We start from the raw sequence: 19,687 nt of genomic DNA, 5'->3' as shown, positions 1-19,687 counted from the left end.
AACCAAAAAAAAATCATTCTGGTAAAAAGGTAAAAAAATTTGATTTTGAAATGAATTCACTGTGCAAACTAATTGTTAGAACTAAGCTCCTTGAATGCCATTCTGACAAAGGGCTAATTTTCTTAGACGTCAGTTCGTTGCTTCATCTTTAAAGAACTGCAATGCAAGACAAAAAATGAGTTCTAATTGCTCACTCTCGAAAAGGCTCAGCCCACTAACTTCATTGAAGTATTTGCCACCATGAATACAGTTGTCATATTTGGCTCATTATATGAGTAAATACTACAAATTGTCATTGTAAATTTGGGGAGATGATCCTAGACAAGAAAGCTCAAGATAGCAGAATTTCAAAATTGGGTCTATCGACAAATGGCTGATAATGGGCTCCTGTTTGCAACTAACAGAGCATTAGATCTGAATCAATGTGAAGAGTCAGCGTGAAACGCAGAGAAAGGAGGAAGAGTCTGAGTCTCAGGCAGGCAAACTGAGAACCAATGCAAATTATGCTTCATACCTTCATTACAGCAGTACGAGGAGGAAAAGTGATATTGACTTATTTCATGAGAGTAGTAAAATGAAATACATTTAACATACCAAGTAGGGTAGAAATCAGACTGAAAAAATTTGGGTTAGATTAGTTTTGTGGCAATTGACAAATATTAATATTCTGTATTCAAAGTATTCTGAAAATGTATGAGAAAGGTACTAAAATAAAATTTGCAAAAGCATTCATGCCTAGATTTATACACCAGTCCAGCTCTTCAATGTTGTCTTCAAATATCAGTTTCATCATCTGCAAAATGGGAATATCATCTACTGCTTAACTCTGTTTTTATTACATAAACTAATATAAGTGAAATTGAAATTCTTAGCACAGTGCCTAGAACAGTAAATTAACAAAGCGTGGTAGCTATTATTACATTTAGTTTTCCTTGGCTAGAAATAAGCTTAATTGTATACAAACTCATCTTCTCTCTCCACATAAAACATCCCCTTAATAAAAAGAAATCACAAGCTGTTCATGTGTAGTCTGAATTTCAGAAGTAAAGAACTTGAGGTGATAGTGAAGAGGGAAGGGGCAGACTCCAAAGGTCTGTTCCAGCCCCGTGAGAAGGACAAATGGAAGGCATAATATGGTTCACTTCAAGGACAAGCCATCAGTTTTCTGGACATATTCCAAAGGAGCCCTTGTGCTAAGAAACTGTTCAAACCACCTGCAGGAGTTTTCTTCCACCACAGCTCTTACAGTAAATCTATTATCAAGAGACTTGTTTAATTTACAGTAACATTCAACCACATACCTGTATCCCATCTGTTCGACTGAGGTACAGCTGGATGTTGACATAGTCAGGTCTGTTCTCTTGCCAAAACTGAGAGGACAGAAAAAGGAACAGTCTTATTGAAATTCTGTGGGTATACTCAGATTTTCTCCTATTCTAACATAAGTGATTCTAGAATTTAACACAACCTAGCTTATCATAGTCAATATCTATCAGAAAAGAAATATATATATACATATATATATTGCTTTTGTAATATAAAAGATATATATATATTTGTTTTCTGATAGATATTGACTATGATAAGCTAGGTTGTGTTAAATTCTACATACATACATATATACATACACACAAATACATATATAACAGATCTAACATTAACAATCTGGCCACCTGGTATGAATTAGGTCTGATGGTGGTAGTGGTAGGGAATAATTCTCTGTTATCTTTATAGATACAAAATTTAGCATGCTAAATGGCACACAAATATTCTCAAATACTAGTCCTTCTGAAATCCTCCTTATTTTATTCTTAAAGGTCTGAAAATGTTACCAGTTTATTCATCATGAACATTATTTTCTTTATAAAAAAGGAAAGACAATAGTGATTTAGCTTATGCATGCTAGCAAATATAAAACAAAACAAATAACAAAAACAAATAGATGCTTTTTCCTGATCCTGCCTTCCATTTATTCAGCAAAGGGCTCTGGTTTCTCGTGTACAAAAATGCATGAGGCAAAAATATACCTACAAAAATAAATAGTGCAGAAAAAACATATGGATCAACAACTCCTCATTTCCCCTTCCCTGAAGGCTCCAGTAACCTGAGAGAATTTTACTGTATCTGAATTGTTTACAATATTTTTAGGAAGGATGCATATTCCATTCTACCTCCTTTCTCTACAAATTAAACTATTCTAAGTACTTCTATAAGCGGCAGCATAATATATTTGCTCTTTTGTGTCTAGCTTAAATCACTTAGCATTATGTCTTCAGAGTTCCTGGATGTGGTGTGTGTCATAATTTCCTTCCTCTTTAAGGAACAGTTTATCTGTTCATCTCTTGATGAATATTTGGGTTGCTTCCATCCTTTGGCTATTGTGAATAATACTTCTATGGGCATTTGCATACAAATATCTGCAATTCCCTGCTTTTAATTATTCTAGGTATATACCCAGAACCAATCTTTTTTTTTTTTTTTTTGCATAAAGTCTGATGGCCTTATGTAATCTGCCTCTTCCCAGAAAGAGTAGACACCACCTTTCTAATTGCCTTTCCTACTATTGTTCCCCTTGCTCACTCTGCTTCACCCACAAAGACCACCTTTCTCCTCTTTCAGGACATCAAGTATACTGCTGCATCAGGGACCCTCCTTGTGAAGTTAGGTTTGTCTATCTTGAATTTTTTTTCTCCAAAGTATGTGTCTAGTCTGCTCATTCACTGCAGTCAAGTCTGTTCAAGTGGTATTTTGACTGATGGGTGTTCCTCAACAAGCAATATAAATTAACACACTCTCTACTGTTTATTCTGCTTTACTCCTACTCTCCCTTCCTTCTGTGTCCTAACCGAAAGCTCAGAACCTGACACTCAATGTATTTATTGGTTGTTGTCTATCTTTCCCCCTTAGAATGTGAACCACATGAGATCAGAAACTTTGGTTTTATTTTGTCACCTGATGCATCTTCAGATCCTAGAATAGTTCCAGATTGATAGTAAGCAGTTGAAAAATGCATATGAAATGACAGAATGACTGACTGACGAGTGAGTACATGCACAAAGAGGTACATATAATGATATATGTTCAGCATTCTGTGTAACAAAGAAGTAAATATCTAACATTAGAGTGTTGTTCAGTAAACGAAATATATCTATACAATGAAATACATTAAAAGAATCAGGTAGGTCTATCATCTCTAATTGTTGGCACCAGGAAAAACAATGAGGTAGCTCTACATGCACTAATACCAAAAAATAGTCAAGACAGAGTAATAAATTGAAAAAGGAATTTGCATAAATAACATAAATAACATGATAGGGCTTATAGAACACTTAAGAGTTAACTCTGTTTACACAGATTAGGTAGGGAAGGTAGTAAGAGAGGATTTTACTTTACCATAATTGTTTGTAATATCCATAGCAAAAATGTATAGGTGTATTACTTGTGTAATTTGAATAAAGATAAATAGATCAAATGTTACTGGTAGGATAGATAAAGATGCCTGCTTTATCTCTAAAAAAATAAAACACAGAATTTGGGATTTTTGAGATTTTTGTGTTGAATGCCAAAAAGTCTGGTGATCTGAAGTATTAAAAGATGATAATCAAGGTAAGTGCTATCAGAACAAAGCACGGAAGATGTTTCAGCAGGTGTATTCTGGCCTTTCCCTTCATCGTCTTCCCTCATCACTTCCAGTCATATGCATACATGTCTATGTGAAACACCCTATGTTAAAACATAGAAATGAACGTTTCTATGTTAAAATATGTTATATTATATATATATATGCGCATCGTCACAGATATCCATATCTGAAAAGATGTACACCTAATTACTAACAGATATTAGCTCTGATTTTTTATGTTTAAGAGACATTTTTTCGTTGCTACTACTTACATAATTTCTATAGTTTATTCTATAGCAAACATTTATTGTTTTTGTAATATAAAAGATATAACTGTTTTTAATTTGAAAAATTACAAAACTAGAAACAACCTTAATGTTACCTTGTTATGCAACACACAGAGTAAGTCTGCAAACCAACAGAAGGACTGGATATCTCTGCATACCCAGATAAAGTATAGTCTTCTAAGCTTGTATGGTTTCCAGTCATCCCTTTAAAATTAAAATAACATGGCAGTGATTAGGATGGCAAACGCAAATATTAAAGAATCCCTATATTCTTGACACTTTGCTTTTCATTAGGAAGCAACAAATAGAAAAAATCAGTCATTTACATTCTAGCGTCTGATACAGCACTTAACCATGAGACCTAAATGAATCTAATATTTAACATACTGACTCAAGGACATGACACACTCCATGAATTTATGTGTTTAAGTGTTAAATGAACTTAAGTGCGAATAATATTTACGAGTATGCATATCATCCATTTCCAGTTGAATTCTGTAACTGAACTGGACCAGAATAATACTGGACCCTGCATCTCAGAAAAACAAGTTTTCAAATTTCAGTAAATTCGATCACTGACTGAGTAGGGTTCCAAAGGTCATCCAGTCTTGCTCTGGCTTTTTGGCAAAATGAGCCAAAACTGTTCCAGAGAGTTGGTTGTTTATCCCCTCTTAAAAATCATTTAAAAAGAGATTTCACAATCACATACGATGTAATGCATTCCAGCAACTCATAATTCCAAGTTTGGATCCCTTTATAAAGTGGGCTTGAGGTTAAGAAAATGTTCTTGCCTTTTCATAACATTAGGCATCCAAATAACTTGTAATGTGCTGTCAGAAACAAATGATTTCTGGCTTCGAACTTGGTCATTTTTGTAAGAACTGCCAGAAATTACCAAATTTACATCTAGTATTTAAAACTGAAATATCATTCAATTACATCACTTAAATTTATTATTTCTTTTTTGGTACTCCAAAAAAAAAAGCAGATGTTTAATGTAAATTGTATCTACCTGAAAAATAAATGGAATAGATTTGAGAATAACTTTCTCCTGTCATTTTGCTTTGTGTTTTCATTAGAATGTCAATCAATTAACTTTTGCCTATAATCTTGAAACTAAAATAAGTTTTAGTTTAGTATTTCCTGGTCAATCCCCCCGCCTCCTTTTTTTGGCACAGTTTCGCTCTGTCACCCAGGCTGGAGTGCAGTGGCACCATCTCCACTCACTGCAACCTCCATCTCCCAGGTTCATTCAAGCAATTCTCATGCCTCAGCCTCCCGAGCATCTAGGATTACAGGCATGTGCAACCATGCCTGGTTGATTTTTATATTGTTAGTAGAAACCAGGTTTCGCCATATTGGAAAGGCTGGTCTTGAAGTCCTGGCCTCAAGCAATCCATCAACCTCGGCCTCCCAAAGAGCTGGGGTAACAGGCGTAAGCCAATGTATCCAGCTGCAATTTCACCTTTGAAGTTACTTTTAGTCTGCTGTAAATTTCCTAAGTAATAAGTGCTGTGTTCATTTTTCATCTCAGAAAAGCTTTCCCTGACCATACTTCAAAAATAAACCCAACTCTGTTTTCCATGTCCATTTAATGTCTTCCTTTTATCATAATTTTTATATTTTCTGAAATAATTTTATTTATGTTTACTGCTTTATTTTTCACCTGCCCCATTTGAATGTAAGCTTTTTAAGGGCAGGAACTCTGTTTTCATTCATTGCTGTCTTCCCAATACCTATAAGACCTATTGGCACATGGGTGCTCAAAAGTATTTGTTGACTGAATGAGTAGAATCACTTACCACTGATGAGGATATAAAGAAATGAAGGATGAAGGTGAATGACTTTTAACAGAGGAAAAGGACAGAGGAGTGCATAACTGTGATACGTCATCTTTCTACAAGAGAGTATGCTGGGAGCCACAGACCACATGCTGAGGATCTCGGAATTGTTACTTTCTCCATTAATCAGTAAATGGAGATCCTTGATCAACAAGCAGAATAATTTAATAAGGAACTGGTTCGTACTAAAAATATATCTGAAATACTGGCAGTTCTCTATTTGGATTAATAAAGTAGATCTAAATGACATACAGCAGGGTGTTGAGTATTGATGCAAATGGAGTTACTCCGATGCCTCCAGCCACGCACAGGCTGACCTCATAGTTTAGTGATTCCTCAAATGGACTTCCAAAAGGACCATCAATATACAGCCTATAGAGCAGTCAGACAAAGGTGGGGAAAAAATGAAATAAGTTAAATTAATTTTCTATGCCATATAGAAAACATGATGAATATAATCTCTAGATTTTGTGATAGTTCAGGCCTTATTTCCCTGTTTCTCATAGTGATCAGCCTAAAGGAGTAACAAATGTTGTTTATGAAGTGTCAATATTAAAACAAGTACATCTGCTTGTAAGTATGCCTTTTTAGAGGAAACCACTAATTAAAAGTACAGAGTAATATAAATATGATCATGCCATATAGCTAAGGGCAAGTTAAAGTTCTGATCATATTAGAGTACTACATTTGACTAAATTAAAATAAGAACTGCTTTTCTGTGTCTAAATTCAATAAATGTTTTTTCAATGGCTAGATCAGTAATCGAAATACTTACTTAAACATGTACTACGTGAACAGAAAAATAATAGGAGTAAGGAAAATAATCTAACACTGTTCCTCCTCTTGACCTAGCTGTTTATAAGTATAGAGCTTTACTTATGAACTGATAGTTCTTTATCTCTAAAGCACAATCACAAAGGAAGACCTGAGGCTCTAATTACTCAGATCTTCCTTTGTCATTGTGCTCAAGTTTATACATTCAAGTATGTGTGTGTGTGTGTGTGTGTGTGACAAAGAGAGAGCGAGAATAGAGAAATCCTTCTTAACTGCAATAGAACTGCTAATTGTTCATAAAATATTCATCCTCTCATTCTTTCTTAGTAACAGAAAATTAATTTTATTTAGGGAAGCAAAATGTCCAGCCAAAATACTACATTTCTCAGACTCCCTGCATCTGTTTTGGCTGTGTGACTATATTTTGGCCAGTGCCCCCCTCCTTCCTACTCATCTGCTTTCTGAGCTACACACCCACATACACACCCTCCCTACTCCCCACAAAGCTACTCTTTGGTGTTTTGAAATAACTTTGGACAGGACAACTAGAACTCAGCGTTCTAGTCATTTATTGGGATGGGATTCCAGACAGGTTACTTGTCCTCTCTAACCTGGATTTCCTTCATCTATAAAAGGGTCAATAAAATGTGATGCTACAGAAAAAAAATGTCTGCACAAATTGTAGAGGGCCACACAAATATCAGAAATACGTTTTGTTAATGGCATCACTGAGTGCCTACAATATACTGACAAGCCTTCTGGGGGTCCCAGCATCAATGTAAGAAATGGGCTAAGTCCAGTATGAGCTGGAAATTGTACATGGGAATTGGTTTTAAGGCCCTTCGAGAATCAGTTGTTTTTCCTTTGAAATGCTTTTTTTTTTTTTTTTTTGTATCAGGTGAGACATAATTTTGCTTTTCTTGGAAAAAATAGGAAGATAAAATTACCAGTAATTGATTACTTTGCACCATCTAGTTTTTTGAGGGAGATGGAAACAGAAACTGCTTAAATCACTTTTTTAAGTGTTTAATCTGATTAATGTGCAGAATACACTGCCTTGAATTTATGAGAAGTGACTTTCTCCCTATAGTAGTACATGGCCTTTAAAAGAATGTATGGCAATTCCTCAAGGATCTAGAAATAGAAGTATCATTTGACCCAGCAATCCCATTACTGGGTATATACCCAAAGGATTATAAAGCATTCTATTATAAGACACATGCACATGCATGTTTATTGTGGCACTGTTCACAATAGCAAAGATTTGGAACCAACCCTACTGCCCATCAGTGATAGACTGGATAAAGAAAATGTGGCACATATACACCATAGAATACTATGCAGCCATAAAAAAGGAAGAGTTCATGTCCTTTACAGGGACATGGATATAGCTGGAAACCATCACTCTCAGCAAACTAACACAGGAACTGAAAACCAAACACCACATGTTCTCACTCATAAGTGGGTGTTAAACAATGAGAACGCATGCACACAGGGAGGGGAACATCACACACTGGGCCTATATGGGGGGGAGCTAAACAATGGATAGAAGGCAGTGGGGAGATAGAGGAGAGACAGCATCAGGAGAAATACCTAATGTAGATGATGGGGTAATGGATGCAGCAAACCATCATAGCACATGTATACCTATGTAACAAACCTACATTTTCTGCACATGTGCCCCAGAACTTAAATTATAATAATAATTTTTAAAAACCCATGTTGTATATAACAGATACAATTGTATTTGTCAACCTAAAAGGTAAAAAAAAAAAGAATGCTGTTGCTATTATCATAATATATGTAACCAGATTGTAGAAATTAAAGGCAACTCTTCAAAGTCTTGCTCTAACAGTAGAGATGAAATCAACTTGACACATTTATAAACTTCAGTTGATAACTAATGAAAAGATCCTTTATGAAGGATTGTGGATCTAAGATAATTCTAAGAGTAATAGATATCTTCTTCTCTGATCCACCCAAAATATATAAACATGTTTTGAAATTAAAGTTTTTCCCTTGAAAGTAGAACCTATTTACATTTTAAAAAACTGATTTAATTTGTTTATTAACATTAATGAGTTTTAAGCTACATTTCTATTTTACATGGCTGAATGCAAATATACTTTTAACATGGTGACTGAACATAGTAAGAATCTGGTAAATATGAGAATATATATTTAAGAATAATATTACATTATTATTGAAAGTAAAGGTTTGGAATTTGCATACACTTAATGTTTATATAAATGCAAATTTTGGAAAATTATTTGCCTTTAAATTCTTTTCTGATCAGCTGTGACTTTAAACAGTTCTTTTAATTAATAAAAAATTTCAAGGGCCTGGTGCAGTGGCTCACACTTGTAATCCCAGCACCTTGGGAGACTGAGGCAAGAGGATTGCTTAAGGGCAGAATTTTGAGCTGAGCCTGAGCACCATGATGAAACCCTTGTCTTAAATATTAGCTGGGCATGGTGGCACATACTTTTAAGCCCAGGTACTAACAAGGTTGAGGCAGGAGGATGGCTTGAGTCCAGGAGGTTGAGACTGCAGTAAGCTATGATCACACCACTGCACTCCTGCCTGGGTGACAGAGTAAAACTCAGTTTCCAAAAACTTTTTCTTTTTCAAGTGCCAGAGACCCCTACCTCAGAAACTAAAATAAGCTATAATAACGATGGGTACTCTTTGCCAAACATTTAGTCCAGGGTTGATACTGAATATATACCTTCTATATATACCTTCACTGTTAATCCACACAACAACTTTCATAGGAAAAGTATAATGCCTATATGCCTTGGGAACTAAAACTCAAAAAGGTTAAATACTTTTCTTAAGGCCACACTTATATTAAGGAAGGAGGCCTGTTACTAAATTCATTCTCAGATTTATTCCAAAGCTTATTTTATTAATAATCAGATAATAATCGTTACAATTGGCAATTATTTTGGTAAGGGATAGTATATAAAGGTAAAAACAATAAAGGTTCTGGGACATCCATCATCTAACAATTATCTCTTCATATAGAAAAAAAGTGAATGTGATTATTCCTCAGGAGAGGATGGTTCTTCAGTTTTAGATCATTTGAGTCTCAGGAGAGAATCTTATCAATAGAAATAACAAGCAAGGCCGGACGCGGTGGCTCACGCCTGTAATCCCAGCACTTTGGGAGGCCGAGGCGGGTGGATCACGAGGTCAAGAGATCGAGACCATCCTGGTCAACATGGTGAAACCCCGTCTCTACTAAAAATACAAAAACAAATTAGCTGGGCACGGTGGCGCGTGCCTGTAATCCCAGCTACTCGGGAGGCTGAGGCAGTAGAATTGCCTGAACCCAGGAGGCGGAGGTTGCGGTGAGCCGAGATCGCGCCATTGCACTCCAGCCTGGGTAACAAAAGCGAAACTCCATCTAAAAAAAATAAATAAATAACAAGCGAAAGGAGTGAGTGTAAAAGCCTGCGATGGTTTTCCCTTGATGGTTTTCAAATTTTAGTGTGTATCAGAATTTCCTGGAGGGCTTGTTAAAACACAGAATGGTAGGCCCTACCCCGAGACTTGATGACTCAGAAGTCTGAGCATTGTAGTGTCCACAATCCCCCAGGCGCTACTGATGTTGCTGACAGAGGAGGTAAGGAGTGAGCTGGTGCAGGTGGTGATTTTAAATACAGGGGGTACCCAACTCAGGATGCTTGAATTTAAAATTTTTTGACTTTATGATGGAGTGAAAGCTGTATGTATTCAGTAGAAACTATACGTAAATTTTTGAATCTTGATCCTTTCCTGGACTAGTGGTATTTGGTACAATGTTCTCTCATGATGCTGGGCAGGTGCCACAGTTTCCAGTCAGATACATGATCATGAGCTTAAACAGCCAATACTGTACTCTACAGAGTACAGCATTCAATGCATTGCATTGAATAAGTCAGGCTTCGTGTGGTCCAGCAGTAGGCTAATGTAAGAGTTCTGAGAATGTTTAACGTAGCCTAGGCTAAGCTATGATGCGCTGTAAATGAAATGTATTAAATGCATTCTCAAGTTAAAGTACTTTCCATTTATGATGGGTTTATAGGGACTAATCTCACAGTACATTGAGGAGCATCTGTATAATGATAAGTGTACTACCTTAACCTTTGTGTTAAGAGTTGTGGGGGGTTGGAGGGACTTTAACACCCTGAATTTTAGCAACAATTTAAGAAAAGAAACCTTATCAGCAGAGGCCTAAGAACTCTCTGTAATTAATTTGTAATTGTTTTTCAACTTTTATTTTAGAATTGGGGTAGATGTGCAGGTTTGTTACAAAGGTATATTGTGTGATGCTTAGGTTTGGAGTATGACCAGATCTGTCACCCAGTTCATAAGCATAATACCCCATAGGTAACTTTTCAATCTCTGCCCTTCTCACTCCCCCATCTTGCATTCCCCCGTGTCTATTATTCCCATCTTCATGTCCATGTGTATCCAATGCTTAGTTTCCTGGTTTTGCACATAAACAGAAATGAAAACAAATAACTTATTATAATATCAATAGAGGCAGAAAAAGGTTTTGATAAAATCCAACATCCCTTTCTGGTAAAAACCCTCAATAAACTAGGCATATAAAGAACATAACTCAAGATAATAAGCACCATCTATGACAAACCCACAACCAACAGCATCCTGAACTGGCAAGAGATGGGTACATTTCCCTTGAGAACCAGAACAAGGTAAGGATGCCCACGCTTACCGCTCCTATTCAGCAGAGCACTGGAAGTCCTAGCCAGAGCAATCAAGCAAGAAAAAGAAAGTAAAGGCATCCAATTAGGAAAAAAAGTCATACCATCTCCCTTCGCTGATGATTTACTTCTATACCTCGAAAACCCTGAAGACTCTGTCAAGAGAACTGATAAATGACTTCGGTAGTTTCGGTATACAAAGCCAATATACAAAACTCAGCAATACTTCTATATACCAAAAATGTTCAAGCTGAGAGCCAAAGCAAGAACTCAATCATACTTACAATAATTTGTAATTATTATCTAATTCAATCTCATGTTAACATTGTTGGAAAAAAAAACACTTTGATGTTTATCTCTCGGCATTCTGAATGATTCAGTCAAGGCCTTAGAAATTAATTAATTTAAGGTCTGCAAGGATAAAAATTCTTTGGCAAGAGATCCCTATAAAACAATCATGCTATCAAAATTATAATTATATTCCCATAACCATTATAAATTGATGCATTTAATATACGATTTTTAACAAAGGAAGGACTTCAGGCTCCTTTGTCAACTGACAATTTCTGCCTAAAAATAATAAAACAAACCCCAAATAAACAACAAAAATCCTTCAAACCTAAAAACTAAAGAGTCTGAAAAGATGTATTCAGCTGAATGCAGGATGGGGTAGCAAAGAAAGTAAATGGCTCTCAAAGGCACTAGATGGAGAACCACATGGGCTTAATCTATCTCCAGAAAGTGGCTACTTCCCCAACTTGTTCTGCGATTCCAGCCACCTAACCTCCAGCTTTAGACTCCAGCTTGTCCCTATCCTTCAACCAATTCTTATCTGAGTCAGGAATGAGTGGTGCTTTCAGTCAGAACTACAGCGCGTTTACTGCTTGCTCATCAGGCTTGCACTAACCCAATTCTTGACTTTCATCTCTGAGCCGAAGTCTTTACAATTTAAGCAATGCCTCAGTTTTACAATCCTACGACAGAGTTTTTCCTTGTGAATCCCTGCCCAGGGGTTGGGATCCACTACCAGCTGACCTTTGGACATCTTACTCGCCTAGTTTTGCAAATATCAATAGCATTAGGCTTTCTTATAATTACATTCCACACTCTAGTCAGAATACTACCCTTTAGATCTCTTGCCATGCAGGTACTGAAATTTCACATACTGTGTAAAAGAAAGCCTAACTTTATGGATAAGAAGATGAAAGACAGTAATTCTCTAATGAAGAACAATATGTATAGTGTGGAAAATCTTATGAATTACTGTGCTTGTAGAAACTGTACTAGAATAACCTTACCACAGATTGGAAGACATACAGGGAAAGGGCTCCTTCCTGACTATTCCAAGAAGAGGTATCACTCTGAGCCATCTCTACCAGACAGAACAATGCAACCCTTCAGACACGTTCTAGAATGAACTAAAGACACAAAAGCAGCCCACATGGTAGAGCCTTTCCCCCTGCCCTGACGCAAGCAATAGCTTTGAGAAAAGGCAGAGCAGAGCTGACTATGAGAATGGTGATGAGAATTCACTTTTGCAAGAGACCAGGTGCTTTCTATGATTTTGTTTAAATTTCACAAAGACTTACAAGAAAGAATTGTGTCAGGCATTGGGCATTCCTCAAAGCAACATTAGAAGGAAAGTATCTCCATTATCATCGTTTGTAATATGGAACAAAAAGTCAACATAAAGATGCTCAGATTGCCACTCTCTCTCCATCATGAAAACTTAAACTGGAATGTGACTCAAGTGAAAAAGCTTGAAGTCACCCAAAGCTCTTTCTTTCTCCCTCTCTCTCCTCCTCTCCTTGCCTAATAGTCATCTCATCCTTTTAATTATGCCGCCTAAGACCCTTAGACATCTACCTGATCTTTCATATTACTATTACCATGGTATGAATTCATTATCACTTCCTGCCTGAATAGGAAATTGCCAACTAGCTAATGTGCTGACCCCATGTCCCTCTTTAGTTCCATAAGAAACTTATAAAAATGTAAGTCTAATTATCTTTCTCCTGGGCTTAAAATCCTTTCATGGATCTTCATTGTCTTTACAACAAAGTCCAAGATCATTTAAGTGGCAGTCCAAGCCAGACGCAGTTGCTCACATCTGCAATCCCAACATTTTGGGAGGCTGAGGTTGGACGATTGCTTGAGACTAGGAGTTCAAGATAGCCTGTGCAACGAAAACCAGGCCTTTGAAAGCAATGTGATAAGACCTATGTCTCTGGCCAGGCGTGGTGGCTCATGTCTGTAATCCCAGCACCTTGGGAGGCTGAGGCGAGTGGATCATCAGAATCAGAAGTTCAAGACCAGTCTGGCCAACATGGAGAAACCCCATTTCTACTAAACATATAAAAATTAGCATGCTCCTGTAATCCCAGCTACTTGGGAGGCTGAGACAGGAGAGTCGCTTGAATCTGGGAGGCAGAGGTTGCAGAGAGCTGAGATTGCAATTTTGCACTCCAACCTAAACCTATGCCTCATAAGTTAGGCCTGGTGGCACACACCTGTGGTTCTAGCTACACTGGAGGCCAAGTCAGGAGGTTTGCTTTAGCCCAGAATGTTGAGGCTGCAGTGGGCTGTGCTTGCTCCACTGCACTACAGCCTGGGTGACAGAGTGACACTTTGCCTGAAAAAACTAAGGTATTCTAGGCCTTGCCCACATTTCTCCTTACACCCCCAACTCCAAGTGTATGTGTGTGTGCACACGCAATCACACACGTGCTGAACACATACGCAGTTTTCAGCCACCTGAAAGTAGTCCCTCAATGACCCACCTACTTCTAAGTTAAGTATAATTTGAAGGGCCAAAGAAATCTGGATCAGAGACCTAGCTCTGCCATGTGACTTTGGGTAGGGCATTTACCTCTTTGAATTTCAGTCCTCCTGCGTGTAAAATTAGGCAAACAGTACTACCTAACTTTTGCTATTCCTTACAGAGGAATAGCAATAATTAAATCCATACTGCATATAAAGCACAATTCTTGGCATGTGTAGTGTTCATTATGTGTTACTATTATGAATGAAAATAACTTGGCTCAGGCTCAGATGACAAGTACATTACAGACATGCAGACTGAACAGAAATTGTTGAAGACGGGTGATGGCTAGAAAAGGAACTCAAAACTTGCCTGGGAAAGGCCAAGGAGGATAAGTTGAATAACAGACTGTAGAAAAGTCACCTGACACTTTGCAGGGTAGTACCCAAAATCACCATTTGGAGCCATTTTTAAGCAGCCCATTAGAAATGAGATTGAGTTAGGACATCGTTTTTATTGTCCAATCAAAGCTGTTCTTTGGTAGCAAACCAAGTCAAAATAGAACAGCCCTAAAATTTGTCATAAATGATATTCCTCTCTCTAAACAGTCCTGATATTAAGCAGCTCAGAGAATTTCATCATTATGAAATAGATCATTCTTGTATTTTCACAATATTTTAACACATACGTTGATTAAAACTTCCAGAGCCATTGGGTCATGTTTTGCAGGCTTACTTGCCAAAATGGTTGCAAGTAATTTGTGGACAAAATTATGCCAGATGTACTTAAACCATTTTACATATCCATGCTTTACTGATAAGAATAAAAATATAACTACTCTCTAGACGACGTATGTTATGAACCTAAATCCTTTAGAGTTCATTAGCAATAAAATTTATTTCTTCATCTCCACTGGTTTCCTTCAACCTACAAATCAATAACATGCACTTTGTATTAGATACACAATCTTTTTTTATTCCTTTCCACTCATCTGTCTCTTTCTGACAACTGTCACACCTATCCCTGCTCTGAGAAGTTTCACGGAGCAATGTCTACAATTACATCCTGATGAGAATGAATGCTTGGTAATGGGTCAAATAAGAGTTCACAAATGTAGAAATGTGATTAATGAATATTCTTGTATTTTAGAAGAGTGTTTCCAAGCACCACTGCAGGTGACATTTTTTAAATGGCTTTCCCTTAAACATATACACACATACACATATATATTTCAGAAATAGTTCTCTTCATGAATATTTTTTATCTAAATAAAGAGCACACATATCCATATTTCATTATTTGTTAGAGGTCTGTTGGTAACAGGAAGCTAAAGATTATAGGGACACTATGTTGAGTAAATAGAGCCCCCAGACCAAATCCAAATTACCACAGCTCGTGCTAACCAGTGCACAATGAATCTACGTTAGTGATGTTATGATCTATGTCGGTCATGCTATGCTCTGTAAATATCACTCTGTGGACATGATATAATTTTATAGGGCAATGAAGTTGCATTGTAACCCATATTTTAGGTCTCAAAACATATTTCAACCAGAAAAATGAGGTAAAAATCTCAATGTAGATATATATTCCTGTAGTTGTGAATGAAATAAATTCTAATTGTTTGACTCATTTTTCAACTTTCCAGATTTTTTTTTAATGTTACGAAGCTATAAACTCGACTTTCAGTTATCTGGAATGATAAATAAATGTGTGTGTTCTGACTCCACCCACCAACCATTTCTCATTATCTTTCCCTTACCTGGGACCATCCTATTCTCTGAGACAACATAATACTGAATTTAGGTCAGTTACTAACTCTAAGTTTCAGGTGAAAGAAAGAGTAACACGTCTCTTACTTCTATCAAAATCTAGACACGATTAAGCTTAGAGAGGAAGGCATGTTGAAAGCTGAGATAGGCATAAAGTTAGGTTTCTTCTGGCAAACAGATAGGCATAAAGTTAGGTTTCTAATTGCTTATGCAAGGAAAAAGGGTTTTGAAGAAAATTAAAAGTGCTCCTTCAGTGAACACATGAATAATAAGAAAGAAAAACAGCCTTACTGCTGATAAGGAGAAAATTTTAGTGGTCTGGATGATTAAATCAGCCACAACACAACATTCCCTTAAGCCAAAGACTAATCCAGAACAAGGCCCGAACTATTCTATTCCATGAAGGCTGTCAGAGATGTAGCAGCTGCAGAAGAAAAGTCTGAAGCTGCAAGAGGTGGGTTCATGAGGCTTAAGAAAAGAAGCCATCTCTATAATATAAAAGTTCAAAGTGAAGCAGCAAATGCTGATGGAGAAGCTGCAGCATATTATCCAGAAGATCCAGATGAGATAATGGATGAAGGTGACCACACTAAACAACAGATTTTTAATGAAGACAAAACAGCCATCAAGTGGTAGATGCCATCTACAGTGTTCACAGCTGGAGAGGAGAAGTCAATGCCTGCCTTTGAAGAGTCAAAGGCTGACTCTTGTCTATGGACTAATGCAGCTGGTCAATTTAAGTTGAAGCCAATGCTCATCTACCATTCTGCAAAACTGAAGGCCCATAAGAATTTTGCTAAATCTACTCTGTCTATGCTCTGTAAGTGAAACTATGGAATCCAGATGAAAACACATCTGTTTATAGCTAGCATGGTTTACTGAATATTTTAAGCCAACCAGAAAAAATGAAAAAAAACAAAAACAAAAACAAGATTCTATTTAAAATATTACTGCTCACACAGGCAGTAAGCAGAGCTCACACCAGAACAATACAAATGAAATGGAATCAACCTAAGTGTCCATCAATGGATGATTGGACAAAAAAAATACAGTATATATATATATATATATATATATATATATATATATATATATATGAAATACTATTCAGCAACAAAAAAGAACAAAATAATGACTTTTGCAGCAACATGGATAAAACTGGAGGCCATTACCCTGAATGAAATAACTCAGACACAGAAAGTCAAATACTCCATGTTCTCACTTAGAAGTGGGAGCTAGATGACGTGTACATGGATGTAGAGTATGGAATGACAGACAACAGAGACCTGAAAGGTTGTGGCAGGGTGGGGGGCTAGAAAGTGGGTGAATGATGAGAAATTACTTAATGGATACAATGTATGTTATTTGGGTGATGGATATGCTAGAAGCTCTGACTTAGCCACTACACAATCTATCCATGTATGAAAATTACATATATACCACAAAAATTTATACAAATAAATGTTTAAAATTACTGCACATTGACAACATATCTAGTCAACCAAGAGTTACGATGTAGATGTACAAGAAGATGAATATTGTTTGCAGGCCTGCTAACACTACATCCATTTTGCAATCCATGAATCAACGAGAAGTTCTGACTTTCAACGGTTATTATTTAAGAAATACATTTCATAAGGCTATAGCTACCATAGGCCGTGATGCTTCTGGTAGATCTAGGCAATGTAAATCTAAAAACATCCTGAAAATTACTCACCTTCTAGGTACTATTAAGAGCATTCATGGTTCATGGGAGGAAGTCATACTATCAGCATTAATAGGAGTTTGGGAGAAGTGACTTGAGCCCTCATGGAAAACTTTGAGGGGTCTATGACTTCAGCGGAGGAACTAACTATAATAGTATAAACAGAGAACTAAAATTACAAGTGGAGCCTGAAGATATGACAGAATTATTGTAATCTCATGATATAATTCGAATAAATGAGGAGTTGCATATAATGGATGAGCAAATAAAGTAGTTTTTTATTTTTATTTTTTTCTGAGATGGAGTTTCAGTCTGTTGCCCAGATGGAGTTTAGTGGCACAATCTCAGCTCACTGCAACCTCTGCCTCCTAGATTAAAGCAATTCTCCCACTTCAGCCACCCAAGTAGCTGGGACTACAGGTGTGTGCCACCAAGCCTGGCTAATTTTTATATTTTTAGTAGGGATGGGGTTTCATCATGTTGGCCAGGCTGGTCTTGAACTCCTGACCTCATGTGATCCACCTGCCTCAGCCTCCCAAAGTGCTGGGATTACAGGAAGAAAGCAGTTTTTTTTTTTCTTTTTGAGATAAAATCTACTCCTGCTGAAGAAGCTATGAAAATGCTGAAATGACAACAAAAAAATTTAGAATATTATATCAATTTACTTGATGAAGTAGCAGCAGGGTTTGAGAGGACTGAGTTCAATTTTGAAAGAAGTTATGCTATGGATAAAATGCTATCAAACAGCATCACATGCTACAGAGAACTCTTTTGTAAAAGGAAGAGCCAATTGATGCAGTAAGCATCAATTGTTCTATCCTAAGAAATACGTGCAGATAGCCCAACCTTTAACAACCACATCCTAATCAGTCTGCAACCATCGACATCAAGGAGAGATCCTCTACCAGCATAAAGTTTATGACTTGTTGAAGGCTTAGATGATTGTTAGTATTGCCGGATATAGGTGAAGGGGAGGAAGGCAGCAAATCACACTGCCATGTGTGTACCTATGCAACTATCTTGCATGTTCTTCACATGTACCCCAAAACCTAAAATGCAGTCAAAAAAACAATAAAGTGTATTTTCATTAAGGGGTATAATTAGTATTTCTAGACATATCTGAGCTACTGCACACTTAAAAGACTATAGCATAGTGTTAAAATTACTTTTATGTGCACTGAGAAACTAAAATAAAAAGTGTGGCAGCTTTATTGCAGTATTCACTTTGTTGCAGTGGTCTAGAATCAAATCCACAAAATCTCTGAGGTATTCCTGTAGCTGCAAAGAGATAACCACCTGAGAAATTCCTATGACTATCCTCTTTAAGCAACGGCATTAGGCGAACAGAAAGCCTTAGAGACCAAAAAGCAGGCATCATCATCCTCTGCCAACAGCTGCTGTGAGTAAAAATACTAACAGATGTACATCAAACCTTTTAGGCACTTTCATGCTGCTGGTCAACATGTAGATATAGAGCAAAGCATACATGCAAGGCTGTATAGGCACATGCTTGTCTGCGTGTGTTATCAGGGGATTGAAAGTTTATTGCTAAAAATTAAGCCTGGATTAATATTTGAAACAATGCACAAGCAATATAATTAGGATACTATATTTATTTTGTGATTTTAATTAAGTAAGCATTATCAAAGCTAAGTATTAGAGGGAAAATAATTTCCCCAGAAAGCAAAGTTTATGAATACTTGAAAAAAACTCTCAAAGCAATCAAAGAATTTGGCATAGTGATTAGATGAAATATATATAAACCAAATTCTATTCCTTTAAGTTGATGGCCTTTCTTTTATATTTCAGATATTAGTTTATTCATTCTTTAGCCTGCTGCATACTAACTATTAAAGAAAGTTAAACACTCACAGAGGAGGTCCCAAGATGCCACAGGAAGGATCAAGATTCAGCATGCATCAGCTTTTAGGGAAGGAGATGTGTTATAAGAAGGCTTGCATTTCCTTAACCTTCAGGAAGATGAAGGCATATTCCCTCAACAAGGAAGTATGGTTAGGGCATCAGTGAGAAGAAAATATCTGCCTCATATAACAAAGGGTCAGAAGATTTCACTTCAATTTTTCAATATAAATAAGAATATACAGAGATTGTTAAAATCATACCTAGCCTGTGGCTACTTTGAAAATGACTGGCTACAATATAAATGAATCCTTTCATTTAAAGGACAGTAAATAGAAAACCAGATGAAGTGT

General features: G+C 36.7%; 1 protein-coding gene across 7 annotated transcripts in view; it reads right to left on the bottom strand.

The window, feature by feature from the left end:
* NOX4 (NADPH oxidase 4) overlaps nt 1-19,687 on the bottom strand; it is a 148,558-nt gene that overhangs the window by 10,743 nt on the left and 118,128 nt on the right. For 5 of the 7 annotated variants that reach the window (XM_035265278.3, XM_078339241.1, XM_054241812.2 and 2 more), the window contains 3 exons: nt 6,003-6,122; nt 4,005-4,113; nt 1,302-1,370 (listed from right to left, as the gene is read on the bottom strand). In XM_035265278.3, the coding sequence (XP_035121169.1) occupies nt 1,302-1,370; nt 4,005-4,113; nt 6,003-6,122 (298 nt within the window). Of the gene's footprint in view, nt 1-1,301; nt 1,371-2,952; nt 3,090-4,004; nt 4,114-6,002; nt 6,123-19,687 lie in introns of all 7 variants that reach the window. The other 2 variants (XR_004731190.3, XM_078339240.1) reach the window with 2 other exon arrangements.

Source organism: Callithrix jacchus, chromosome 10 (genome assembly GCF_049354715.1).
Source record: "Callithrix jacchus isolate 240 chromosome 10, calJac240_pri, whole genome shotgun sequence".
In the NCBI taxonomy this organism is placed as follows: domain Eukaryota; kingdom Metazoa; phylum Chordata; class Mammalia; order Primates; family Cebidae; genus Callithrix; species Callithrix jacchus.
The sequence above is the reverse complement of the archived record's forward strand: the minus strand, read 5'-3'. Positions and strand labels throughout refer to the sequence as shown.